General features: G+C 35.3%; 1 protein-coding gene across 1 annotated transcript in view; it reads right to left on the bottom strand.

Moving 5' to 3' along the window:
• LOC126756073 (retinal homeobox protein Rx) overlaps nucleotides 1–13,759 on the bottom strand; it is a 60,356-nt gene that overhangs the window by 25,017 nt on the left and 21,580 nt on the right. The window contains exon 4 of the mRNA XM_050468897.1: nucleotides 13,459–13,625. Within this exon, the coding sequence (XP_050324854.1) occupies nucleotides 13,459–13,625 (167 nt within the window). The remainder of the gene's footprint in view (nucleotides 1–13,458; nucleotides 13,626–13,759) is intronic.

Raw genomic sequence — 13,759 nt, 5'->3', positions numbered from 1 at the left:
GGATGATATACCAGCTATGAAATCCAGCTGAAGGTGTTTTAGTCATCTGAAAAAATTTTGCTGTAACTTAATCTAACCTGATTATTATATATTTCGTAGACGCATGAAGTCCTTAATATTAAAAATTTTATGAAAGAATAGTTAAGAAACCTTTCCAAAATTCTCCCCATGTTTTTTAACGATCTCTATAATTTCATTTACAAATACAAAAGATTTCATAGCAGAGCTTAATTTTGATTATTCAGTTTGTATCACTGATATATCAGGTTGTTCAATAAGTTCGATAAGAGAGGGCGTTGCTACTGGCCATATTTTATGTTTTATCTTCATATGAACGTATGTGAAGTTTCATTTCAATCTGTCATTTCATTCTTTGTTTACAAGTCATTTAGTGTCACCGTGTCACATAATTTTTTTATAATGGAAAAAATTGAATAACGTGCAGTGATAAAACTCATATTTTTGGATGGTGTGGCATCAAAAGAAATTCACGAATGAATGTTAGAAGTGTTTAATGATTATTCACCTAAAAATAGAACACTAGAAAGATGGGTGGCGGTATTTAAACGTGGTCGTACAAGCCTTGAAGACGACAATCGTCGATTGACGGAAAGAGATTTAGTAGATGCTCTACACATCACATTAGGCAGTATGAACCATATTTTAAGTGAAATTTTGGGTTTTAGAAAACTGTGTGCACAATGGGTGCCGCATTCGCTAACAATGGAACAAAAACACATTCGAATGCGACGTTATCAGCTACTTTTGAAGCGTTTTAAAAATGATAAAATTGATTTTGTGCATTGATTCATCACTATGGATGAGACCTGGGTCAATCACCATGATCCTGAATCAAAACAAGAGGCTAAAGAGTGGTGTGAACCTGGTTGTTCGACTTCGGAACGCGTTTTCCTCGAAACTTTGTTTTTGAAGTCGGTTGGCGAAATTTCTCGAGAACTACCTCAACTGATCTTCATGAAATTTTACACATATTTGAGATACAATTCTTAAAGAATTTTTTTCGATTACAACTATTTGAAAAAAATGTCACGTAATTTTCACTGAAATTTAAATTTTTTTTAATGTCTGTCAAAAATCCAATTTTCTGCTTTTTTTTCCTTCGTCCACGTTCTAAGCTAAAGTTTTAACTAAAACACGTATTTTTCACTTTAGATGATCCTGTGAGGAGCTAGACTGCCAATGCGAGCACATCCTTTTTCCGAGGGGTCATCGGATATGGCTTTGCAATGGCTGAGTTTATAAAATATTTTTTTCCAAAAATTTCAGAATTTCTTTCTTAATAGTGTACGTTGGTAAGAATAAACAATTCTAATAAAACATTTAATTGTTTATATGAGAAAAAATTTGCTAAAAAAGCTATTTTTTTACCTGAGAAAACCCATGTAACCCCTTAAACGGTATTTTAGATCAAAACTTTCGAATGGCAATAATAAAGTCGGTCTAATCTTCGCTATGCATTTGAATTAAATAGTTAAAGACCAACAAATAAAATAGTAAGGAAATAACCTCAAAAAACGAAAAACCCTGCTTAAGGTTTGTGCAGACTATCTACCATACGAGTATACTTGGAAGGGAAAATTATATGAACGGATTTCAATGTTTTATATTCAACTACCAAATCTTGAGAAGTTATACAGAAAACTTCAACGAAAGAGCCAAAAAGAATCATATCACTTCAAGAACAATGTGAGATTCCGTTTATTAGCCGAGCGCCCAATATATTATTTTAATTCTATTACTCAACAAAATAATTTTATAATTTCTACATTGTTTAACTAAACAAATCATTTATACCGCACAAAATGTCGTACCAATACCCTGAAGTCATTAACCAAATTGATTTTGAATAACTAATCTCCACCACGCTCGGCAATTATGTTCTCACACGACCACTTCATGCACTCAACTGATTTCATTTTCTAATCAGTGGATACGAGTTTCCCACTAGAATTCCAAATTATCGCTTTCATTGTGTTGATTGAATCATCAAGTGGCTATTTATGACCAATTTCATCACACCATTTGCGGCGATCTGTCCGTCTCCCCATTAAGTAATTCAGTTAATAGAACATATTGTTAGGAAAACTTGGTCCGTGCCTCACGGGAATCATACGAACACATTTCGGTAAGAATGATTACTGTTGTTCTTGTAAATGCTTTAGCAGGAGACCTTTTAGCTGAGCATACCCAAGGGAATTGTTGGCTTGTGGTCATATTAGGCAAGCTAGAAGTTAAAAATATTATTTATTGGTGGATTACATATATGAAATAAAAATTCTAACTGTACTATATAAAGTATAGAAATTTTCATATTTTTTATTATATTTTAAAATATTTGCTAGATAAAAGTCTCGATTACAAAACTCAGCTCTTGCTGAGAGATGGTTTGAAGTTCTCTATCTCGCTCGGAGTAAAATTAATCACCAATTGCTTCTATAGCGAGCCTAAAGCATTAATTTTCATATTAAGCAACGGATTTGGCTGACTGACGTTTTCGAAGTGTCTTTCGGTCATAATTGACCGGAACGTAGAGCAGAGTTTTTTTGTTACTAGCCTCAGCTAAAGATAACCCAATCATTTTATGGTGTGACCATAAACACTTGCGTTGTCGTGGTGAGAACTCAAGGATGCCGAGAGGGTGATGCAGAAAAATAAATAGTTCAGCCACAGATGACAAGCATATAACAAATGAAACTTTTTTACGACGCCATCTGAAGCCGAATGGTGAAAATGAGTGCGAGTAAAAACGTGGCAATGGAAAAAATGAACTCCGAACCGATTGCTTCACGAGGAAAGTGAAAGAGAATTTGCGCTGATTGAGATGAATAGCAAAAAAGAAAATTGCACGTAATAAATAATAGAAGGACAAGCAAAAAGGAAAGGGGTGGACAAGTGTACTTCCTCTTGAAGCGGACTGTCACAGCTAAACTTCGGTTGCACGGAGTTGGTTTGGAGCTCTTTAAGGATGCAATCACACGCCGAATTAGCCACAGACAGTTAATGTGGGAGTTCGACAGCATGTTGTGTTGCAAGAAAGCTATTTGCCGCCAAATGTGTGTCATAAATGTAGTATGTGTGTGTGCTTTGTTTTATGCTTTCAATTGTTTGAAGAAAAGGGTTAATTAAAGCTTAACGCATTGGAAAAACTAGATAATTACAGTTAATTAATACAAAACCAAAAGGCCGCAACAAAAGATTGATTGACTGCATCGAATCGCGTTAGAAAGTGTTGAATAGAAAGCAGCGCATTCGATGCGAGCGTTTTGTGAAAGCGGAAGTCAGTTGTGCACAAGTGAGTGTTCATATGTATGTATGTACATTAGAGTGATTATTGAGGAATACAAAAAAAAACATAATAGATATGGGGTTTTCACAAGTCTCATAAAGTTTTTTTTGCGTTTGGTACTTTTTTAAACGGAAAAATAGGTTCCTAGACACGTAGAATTAAATATATACGGAGATTTATAGTTTAATGATTTTAGTTTGCTAGGAGATTTGTTTCTAAGAAAGCCTATTATTTAATAAATATATAAGAAAATGTACAATTCTTGATTTTATATACTTTAGTAATCGGAGTTTCATTTTGAAAAGTACTGAACACTGAAAAAAGAAATTTAACGGTGAGCAAGAATTTTCAGCTTAAAAATAGGTTGAATACAAAAACCAAAAAAAAAAAAACAAAATATTAATACCTTAGATGACTACCGTAAATGATAGAAATACTTTAAAATTTTAGTTTTTGACAAAAGGACCGTCACATAAGCAACCATGACATCGCTAAGGAACTTAACATTCGTGACCAAACGGCTGGCTACAAAAAGAAGCTCAATGTTTAATATATTTAATTGACCGAATTAACATCTGCGATTCTTTGCTGAAACGAAATGAAATCGAACCATTTCTGAAGCGAACGGTAGCAGGCGACGAAAAGTGGATCAAACACGATAATAGTGTGCGAAAGGATCATGGTGGTGAAGCTCAACAAATGGTCACAAAGCCCGGATTGACGCCTTGAAAGGTTATGCTGAGTGTTTGGTTGGATTTCAAACGCATCATCCACAATGAACTGCTTTAGTCTGATCGAACGATTGATTCTACATTTTACTGTCAACCACTGATGAGATTGAAGCAAGCAATCGAAAAAAACGGCCAGAACTGATCGACAGAAAGGGCTTCGTCTTCCATCAGGACAACGCTGGACCACACACATATTTGATTACTCGACAAAAACTGGAAAAGCTTGGCTGGGAAGTTTTGATGTATCCATAATATAGCCCTGACCTTGCACCATAGGACTATCATTTATTTCGGTTAATGCAGAACTCCCTTAATAAAGTAAAGTTGGCTTCAAGAGAAGCCTGTGGAAATTACTTGTCGCAGTTTTTCGCCGAGAAACCAGAAAAGTTTTGCATTGCTGGAATAATGTCTCTAGCGGAAAAATGGCAAAAAGTGGTCCACCAAAATGATACATATTTGGCTCATTCAAGTTCATTATAAACACAAAAAAATAAAAAATAAGTTGAAATTTGATTAGAAATACGAAAAGACTTTTCCGAACCAACATTTACAAATACATTCATGGCTCCGTAGCAAACAAAATTGATTTTTGGAAACTCAGAACTGGAATGAAGAAGTAGGCGCAAAGTATCCAAAGCCAAACAAATTAAAACGAAACTAATTTTTAGATTTTCATTATATAAATCTACTTATATGTACCTATGTCAGTATATGACCGCAGGCGTCCGCCTGTCACAGGTTGTTACCGCAAAGTGCAATTTACGAAATGTTTAATAAATGAATACTCACAAAAGCGATCTAAAGTAAGAAAAAATAAGACAACGCTTGTCTATTTCCATTTCACATGTGACCTGGGGTTTAGTTGTGCGTGTGTAATGATAAATTAATGTTGAACAAATTTTCTTAACTTTGTTTGCAGAAGCACATTTTATTGCGAATAAATATAAAGCAAAGTAATGGCAACCAATAACCGCACAGGAACTATCAATTACAGTGCTAAGCAAAATGATTTAATCAGAGCATAAAACTGTCAAATAAAATTTGTGTGCCGCCCACTTTGCCAATGAGCCGCCACAAATATGCTTACTTCATAAAAAAAAGATGAATATATGGTTGGTATGTATGTATGTATGTATGTATGTATTTAGTTGATAGAAGGTGGTAAGACGCTGAAGCGCCTAAACCGCCAGCACATACATACGTCACCTTCAATGTCCCACAATCCGCAGACACACACACTCACATGCAGACTGGCAATCAATTTTGTTCAAGGATGCAGTCCTTGCCCATATATATCATATAAATATGTATGTATATAGTCTCATATGTACATACGCAAGTCTTCTGGCTGGTTTTTGTTGGGCGCTCGCTCAGGTATCCATCTCGTTAAAATGCCGAAAACAAATAAAAATGGCATTTCACTAACAAATAAAATGGATTTTTATTGCATTCGCTATTGCTTTTCGCTATTTTATACAATTTCTCGTGCCGTTATTGTTATTTTTATTTATTCGTATATTTATTTATTTTTTATTTCGTTCGCTTTATTGGAGTTTTTTTATTTGTTTGCTGATTCGATTTCATTTTGTTGTTTTTCGGTTGTCCTTTGCGTTGTTATATTGATTGCCTTCTGGAGTTATTGTTGTTGGTGGCGGCGCAATATTTGGGCTACCAACTAAAATACACACAAACATGTGAGTGTATACATATACATATATACTTCGGTACATAATGTGTGGCGTGTTGCACATGTCACGCCAGCGCAGCCAATTTCACATATTCATTCCACAATAAATTAGCTCGTGTGTTCATACATACGTACATATACATACGTTAAGGTGTGTGCATGCATATCGGCGTGCAAGTGTGTGCGTTTGTGGCTCAAAGTGCACTCGTACATGTCAATCTCATGCCAACATTTATTACTCGATTTGACTTTTATTTTTCCTAATACCCATTCAGCGATCACCATTTTGTGCTCTCATTTACATACCAATAAATTATTGTGATTTGTCCAATTTTTCCCGTTAGCGTTACCTGTGTTTGTCGAAATTTTATATCCGCCGCATTTAGAAATCAACAAAAGCAATCGTAAAGATTGCGATAAGCAAATTTTTGTAATTCTATACTCATTGAATAATTTTCCATAACTGCTGAGACATACACACATACACATATGCATATACATACATATAAAAGTTTGTGTTAAGTGTAGGAGCTGGAATTATTTATACAAGCTTTGGGAAGAGGTAATCTGCATAAATTTACAATATAGATTCGAAATAGTTATAACAATTGTATTGTCTGTATTTCAAAGAGAACTTAAAGTACTGTTAAACTGGGCTCTCTTATACTACTATAAGCAAAAATACTAAGACTTTGTTCATAATATTCTTATTCTTATTTTATTCTTCAAAATCTATGTCGTCACCGTCAAAGTTGTCCCACTTGGCCCCAATACACTTGTGCCGACGTTTTCCAATCCTAGAAACAGTTGCTGAAGTCAATTTCTGGTATAGACTTCAATGCGCCTAGCACCACACCTCGATAATCCTAGAAAACTGTCAATATAAGTCTAATTTTTTACCTGCTATGTGTGTTTTTCGGCCGATTGATCGTCTGTTTCCGGGTCGTAAGCATAGATCACAAGACTCAACGCCAGTAATAATACGTTTCACGACATCCTGGTGGTCGCTTGATTGAAATTAAGTGATTTCGGAACCACTTTTTATAAGCCCGAATGATCCTTCCGATATTACAACAATACCAGTAGGATCTCTGATTGTCCATTCTCAAGCACAAATTTCTTTATGTTTTTGAGGGATTGATCATCAGGGGATGTTGATGGCCGTCCTGTACTTGCTTCATCGTCAAAGCGTTCTCGACCCTTTGAATAATTTGTACCAGTAAAAAACACTCGCTCTCGACAAATAATTATCACCCATGGTCTTCTCCAACATTTTGAACATTTAGGCAATAGAAATATGATTTCGCACACAAAATTTAATGAAATGTCTTTGTTCACTCATCGTAAAAATCGCCGAATGCACATTATGTACTTCAACCTAAACTGTACTAAAATCGAAAAAAATATTTCGATGAATGAATTTTATGAAATGAAATTTAAATTCAAAAGTCTTATCATTTCTTGCTCAACTGGACGAAAACAAATAAAACAACCAAAATCTGTTTAGCAGATCCATAAGACACAGGTGACTGGGCGACTCACCTGATGAAATTATGCGATGAATTCACGATATTCACTGATTACTTCATGCCAAACGTGAATTCGTGATAAAGACTCCCCAAAACACTTTTAAGCACAAAATTTCTAGTAAACATGTTATTAAATTTTTTCCCAGCAAAAATTGCCAGAGAAACTTTTCACGTGGTGAAAAAACATCTATCAAACATACACTGATTGACTTATACAAGTAACACGTTGTACCAATCGAGGGAAAAAATTTTATCAATTCGGCCACAGTTTAAATGAACCAGTCCGGGTCAAATTTGATCATCAAGGTACAGAATGGCCTAAAATATAAATTCAATGAGAGAGAAAGAATAAGATTCATAAATGCTCCCTCTTATGTCTTGCATAATGATCTATGGCAATTTTGTGAAGATATCTTGTCAAATCAAAAATTTTCCCTTACAAAGACTTGAGCTAGATCGGTCAGTTTGTGAGACAACTATATGCTATATGCCGTGAAATAAGCTGATACTTGGAAAGTACTAGTCTGCTAATGCTGCTAGAAAAGTACGTGTGCAAAAATTCTGATTTAAGCAAAAACTGAGGGACTGGTTATCAATAGGCAGATAGATGGCCACTGAACATCTTGTTGATCTTTTATACATATATATTTTTTATAGGATCTCCGCCGTTACCGTCAGGGTAAGCGTATAAAAGCTATATTTTTTTATCGAAAACGTAAGATCCGAAATTTAGAAGTTACCAACCTTGACTCCATCAAAGAAAGAATCGCAGCACAATTGCGAATGCGTCTTAGCATTGTTCTAGTTAATACTCTCTACTCTCGTTTGGCGAATCGAAGATAGCTATGAAATCATATCTCTCCTCCTCAACTTGTACATATATTACTTACACTAACATAAAGCTTCTCCAGTTTAATTGCTTTAACCATTCTAAGGGTCTTAGTTATTGTAGGACGATATCCCGACAGATCCCTTAGAGTATCTTCCAAACATCTCACAAGGTATGAGATAATATATCAATGCTATATTATAGCGATTTCATTAATACATATATACATACATATATGTATGTATGCGAATGCATGTTAAAGGAAATATATTAACATTCTCGGAATTCTTACAATGACACATAAAATGTGGCCATTTAAATTTAGATTACAAACTATTGTCAATGTGAAAAGGCAAAAGGATACTAACAACTCATTGAAATGCAATTTACCGCAACAAAAAACCCAATCAAACTTTTTAAACTAACATTTAACAATTCTATTACGGAGCGAATAAACCAACTAACGGAACGACAATCAGCCGCACTCAATTGCAACCAAATAAATAAATAAATGCAAATAGTTATAAGCCAACAACAACAATAGCAACAACGAGAGAAAGAGCAACAAGAACGATTCCAATAAACTTTGAAGCAAATATATGAAAATGTGAATGTGATTTCGAAAACGAAAACGAAACGAATATTATTGTAAGCACATAAAAGTTTTCCATTTGATTTCGAAAAAAGGAAGTGAGCGATGCATAACGAGGGCAGCAGCTCGGCTGGGGAGGGCAGAGGCAAAACGAAACTTAATCAAAACAAATTTCCATCTAAACCAGCAATGTGAGCCCACAAACCACTAAACCGAAGCAATTTAACCAGGCAAATGCAAGCAAAATACCTAAACGACACGAGACCGCTTCCGTTGCCTCGGCCCACCACAAGCCCCCCCACTTCCACACTGCCGGTCGCTGCTAGGCTCCGCAAATGCTCGCATGTTGTTGCCCTCCATTTAACCGCAAAATGATTTGAGTATTTTACAAGTTTGCCCAAACAAAGCAGGGAGGGCCTGGGCTGCAACCCGCTCCCTTGTGGTACTGGGAAGGGTTGAGCGGCGGCGCATCTTGGTATTTGACACAATTTGAATTCGTGTCAATTTGACAAAGTGACACATAGGGGCCGAACGCCATAAAGCGCCATCTATAACTGCTGATAAACCAATTGTGCACGTGATGAAATTTCAAATGAAATTTCAATTCACGACGAAAAATGCTCGCAGTCACAATTTGCAGCGCGGCGAACCCCTTTTACGACCGACAAGCGCCAAGCGCCCCTCCCACTTGTCACGAACCCCAAACGCAGTTATATCATTGCAATTCCATTCTACGATTCTGTCTTACAGCCACAGTAATTTAGCGTTTGCTTTGACTTCGGCGTTTGCGCCGGCGAGGAGAAAGGTGCTCGCACTCATAAGAAGTGTGGGGTGCAAAGTGGCTGAAAATTCACCAACTTACGTGCTGTATACGTATGTTTATATATACGCGACTCAACCGTGTTTGTCTGTGGCTGTTTGCCACTTTGTGTGGCATGAACTGAGCGTGTGTGGGGCGCGCAACTTTGAGCGAGCAAAGTGAGACGACATTTTTATTGCAGCGCGTTGTGTTGGTGTGGTGACAATTTTTATTTACGTCCTGTGGTTGTTGCTGGTGTAATGTTTAGTCAATAAAAATGATTTGTCAAATCACGAAATTTGATAGTCTCTGCGCGGGGTTGCTGGCGGCGGTCCTAAGGCCTTTTCGATTAATATAAAAACTATAACGGAAATAAATAATTCGTGTGTACATACAAATGTTTCAAAAAATGTCCTGAGGCGATGGTTTTAAAATATATTATAAACAAATTGAATTCAGTAGAATTTTTTTTTCTAAGAATATTTATTTATTGGATACAATTTTTAATTGAAATATTTTAATGAAACATTATGCGACGAAATGGTTGTGATTCTCAAAAAGTCTTTTTCTGTTTTCTTTCATTTTCTCTTGCCGAGAACGATTTTCCATGTTTCGAAAATTTTCCCATGGGAACCTTATCATTTTTATTAAATAATAAAATTAAAGTCTGTTACTTGAGAGCAAAAAAATTATTGAAAGATAAAGATATTTCGTGTACTGCTAGGATAGTCTAAGCAACTCTGCGGCTAATCTAAAAGGTTAGACCACCAAGCATTGACAGATACGTAGTAGATCCAGTCAATATTTAATCTCCTGACATGGTTTAATGGTCAGATATATGCACTACTTACTTTTGGGTTTGCTTTCAGCTTTCGACTAACCTCAAAATAATAGCGAAAGCACGCCAGCTACAAAAAAGATTTGATGATAAAATGTTCGATGACGAGTCATTCAGCATTTTATGAGATCAAGTCGCATAGCAATGGTGTGGCAGTGGCGCAGATATTAGTTAAAGGGTATTTTAGTCTAGTAATTTGAAAAAAGCGTTTTTTTTACAAAACTCGATAGTTGAGATTGTCAAAAATATCTCCCTAAAAATTTTTCGAAATTTTTTATTTTTTCACATTTTTTTCGAAATTATGGCTGCTTTATTGCCGTGGTAACTGGACGTTAATGTAAAATTTTAAACGACTATTCTCGAAACAGCTTCGATTTCTACATAACTGATTCCCTTGAAATTTGATAAAAATCCTTATTCTACATCTCTCTATCGTGCCTGCCTAAGATTTTAGAAAATTTTAATTTTGAGTATTCAAAATAAGATATTAAAATTATTTTTGAAGTCTACGCCTTTTTGTGAGTTTTTTCTTTGGCAAAGGTCAATCCAATAATTACATCTTTGCTAATGAAGAATTTCTTTAATATGTTTGTTGTAGATTATACGAGAGTTGGAATCTTGTCAACTAGGAACCACCGTTTTTGTTTTTTTGATTATTTGATGTTTTGATAATTTCGTCTTAGTTTGAACAATGCCGATGATTCATCTTATTTCCAGGTAAAGGAGGCTAAGCCTTAAAACTTTTTAAATTCAGGAGACTTACTGTATTATCGTCACATATCAGTCGGAATCTGAATTGTTTTTTTTTTAAACGGAAAAAGGTGTACTTATGGCAAGGATCTCTTATTTACTTTGGTAACTCCAATAATTGTTAAGGGGGAATGCTGATATCTAACGTTCTAAAAGACAATTCCTCGACTTCAACTAGTTTAAGATATCTTAGAAAAGCAAATTCTCAAACATATTTATATATTTCACTATCGTTTAACCACTTTAAGCATATTTTTCCTTATATAATTTGTCTTCAAACTTCATCGTGTCAAAGCTGCTGGTTAAGAAAGACCATAATTTAATCAAAATCAAAATATTTCCAATAACAAACTTTCCCAATGCTGCCATTCAACCTGAGGACTCGTCTTCGGCTTATGAACTTCTTGCATGGTTACATTTATTGGGCTGTGAGGGGTTTCCACGCAAGTTCCGTTTGGCATTCTTTTTCGTAGACGAACACACATATGCACATACAAGCATTATTTGTTTGTGATATTATTTGTTTTCCCCAAAAAAATGAGAGACATAAATATATGGCAAATGCCTTTCGTGCGTGTTTTTTATGTTGCACTCTACACTATGGAATTTATGAGGCTCTGTCGCAATTTACCACCAACGAAGGCGACACCGTAGACGTTACCACAATTGCCGGCAAGCGCAAACAAGTTCATCGCGCCGACGACATGGTTTCGGTATGCTCATTGCCCATATTTGTCTTGCTTAAAAGTTGGCGCTTCTTATGAGTTACGGGGTTACGGAGTTATTTGCACACCGAGGTGAGGTTATAACTTAACTCCTAATTTGTGGGTCTCCCCGCGACTCTGGCTGCAAGCGCTCCTTCTGCAATCGCTTGGCTGTCTTAAGCGATTGAGACATAAATTTTAAATAAGAATAGCATATTTTTTACCGTTATTCGCACTAACTTGCTATTTTATTTGGCTGTATGTTTGTATGTATTGTGGATATTTGCATTTTGGGGAAAACAGTAGTTATTGCTCAGCCAGCACTATATTTACATTTAACGGGACTTGTCTTTTTAACCACAAACTTTTTACAAAGCTTTTAAGTTCCATAAATCACTGTCAAAAAACTTAATTGGATAAGCATGGCTCATATATATACATATGTAAATATCTATATTCACGTTCTTCATGTAGCCTCGATATTTGTATTTGGTTAAAATGAATTACGAACGGAAATTAACCAATTTCCTACGAAGTGAGACTGCGTACGAAATATTTGGCTAAGGTTTACACTTACGAACTGTTTGGGAATATATATGAATTCACAAGGTAATATATAATACATATTCGGAAATTGAAATAATCGATAAAAGTAATGTATTTCAAATATTCTTTAGGAACCGTATAATAGTAACTCTCCACTTTAACCCTGTTTTATTGAAAAAAAAATTTACATCACTATTTCAGAATTTCTTCAGCAATGTGGAGAGTCACTAGTACTGCATCAAAAAATCGAACTATGTTTTGTTGTTTTATTAAACTCTAGAACACCTCTACAATATTGTCCTAAATTTTTGATCCGAGAAATAGCTTCGAAGATACAGCCTTGAGAGCTTGTGCGTTCGAGACTAGGCTAAGTGCGCCGTCTTTAAACGTGTTTTTCTTGAAAATGTGCTTTTAAAGTTGGTTGGCAAGATTTCTCGACTACTCAACCGATCTTCATGAAATTTGACATAGATCTTAGAGATATAATTCTTAAAGACTTTGACGAAGGCGTTTTTATGAATGTCTGCCAAAAATCCAATTTTCAGTTTTTTTCCTTCGTCCAAGTTCTAAGTTAATGTTTGAACTAAAACACTTATTTTTTCACTATAGATGATAAAATATTTAATTTTTTATATGAGAAAAAAATTGTTGGAAAAAGACTGATTTTTAACCGAGGAAACCAATGTAACCCCTTAATAGGATCCATATAATAGTAAATCTCGACATTAACCCTGTGTTATCTTAAAAACAAATACTCTCATCAACATTTCAGAATTTCTGCAGTAATGATGAGATCTTCGAATCGCCTTTGTACTTTTCATTGGTAATACATCGGCTGCGATCTTATCCAGAACCAAGCTCGAGATATCTGTAAACCTGAATTTGGGTATGAAGAAACCTGCTTGATTAAAGAACCACCCTTTGGCTTATTTAGATTGGGTGCGAAACTATATTGGCAATAAATCGTGATATGAGGAAGTTAATACACAAATCAAGAAGAAGATTAATACCAATTTTAATTACTGATTTTATATACAAAAACTTAGAGGGATGCTCCAACCCTGACTATCAAAAAAAAAAATGGCAAAATTTCGGCATCAAATTTAGCAGTCATTCTTAACCCTTTCCCAATAAATTGTAGCTCACCTGCACTCTGACTTCGGGCAAATTGACTTTCATAGCTAATTCCTCGCGTGAGTACACATCCGGATAGTGCGACTTCTCAAAAGCTCGTTCCAGTTCGTGGAGTTGATATGTTGTGAATGTTGTGCGATTCCGGCGGTGTTTCTTCTTGGAACAATTGTCATCTTGAGCTGGAGAATTGAATAAAAATAATTTATTACAAGTTTTTAAAGCAGGGTAAGTTAAAAAATTATATTTAGAGTCACGATAGCTGTTGCTCACTAAAATCTCTTCGAAGAGCACGGAGCTTAAATTAGGAAGCTAT

Source organism: Bactrocera neohumeralis, chromosome 4 (genome assembly GCF_024586455.1).
Source record: "Bactrocera neohumeralis isolate Rockhampton chromosome 4, APGP_CSIRO_Bneo_wtdbg2-racon-allhic-juicebox.fasta_v2, whole genome shotgun sequence".
NCBI classification, from domain to species: domain Eukaryota; kingdom Metazoa; phylum Arthropoda; class Insecta; order Diptera; family Tephritidae; genus Bactrocera; species Bactrocera neohumeralis.
This window is presented reverse-complemented; position numbering and strand designations above follow the sequence as displayed.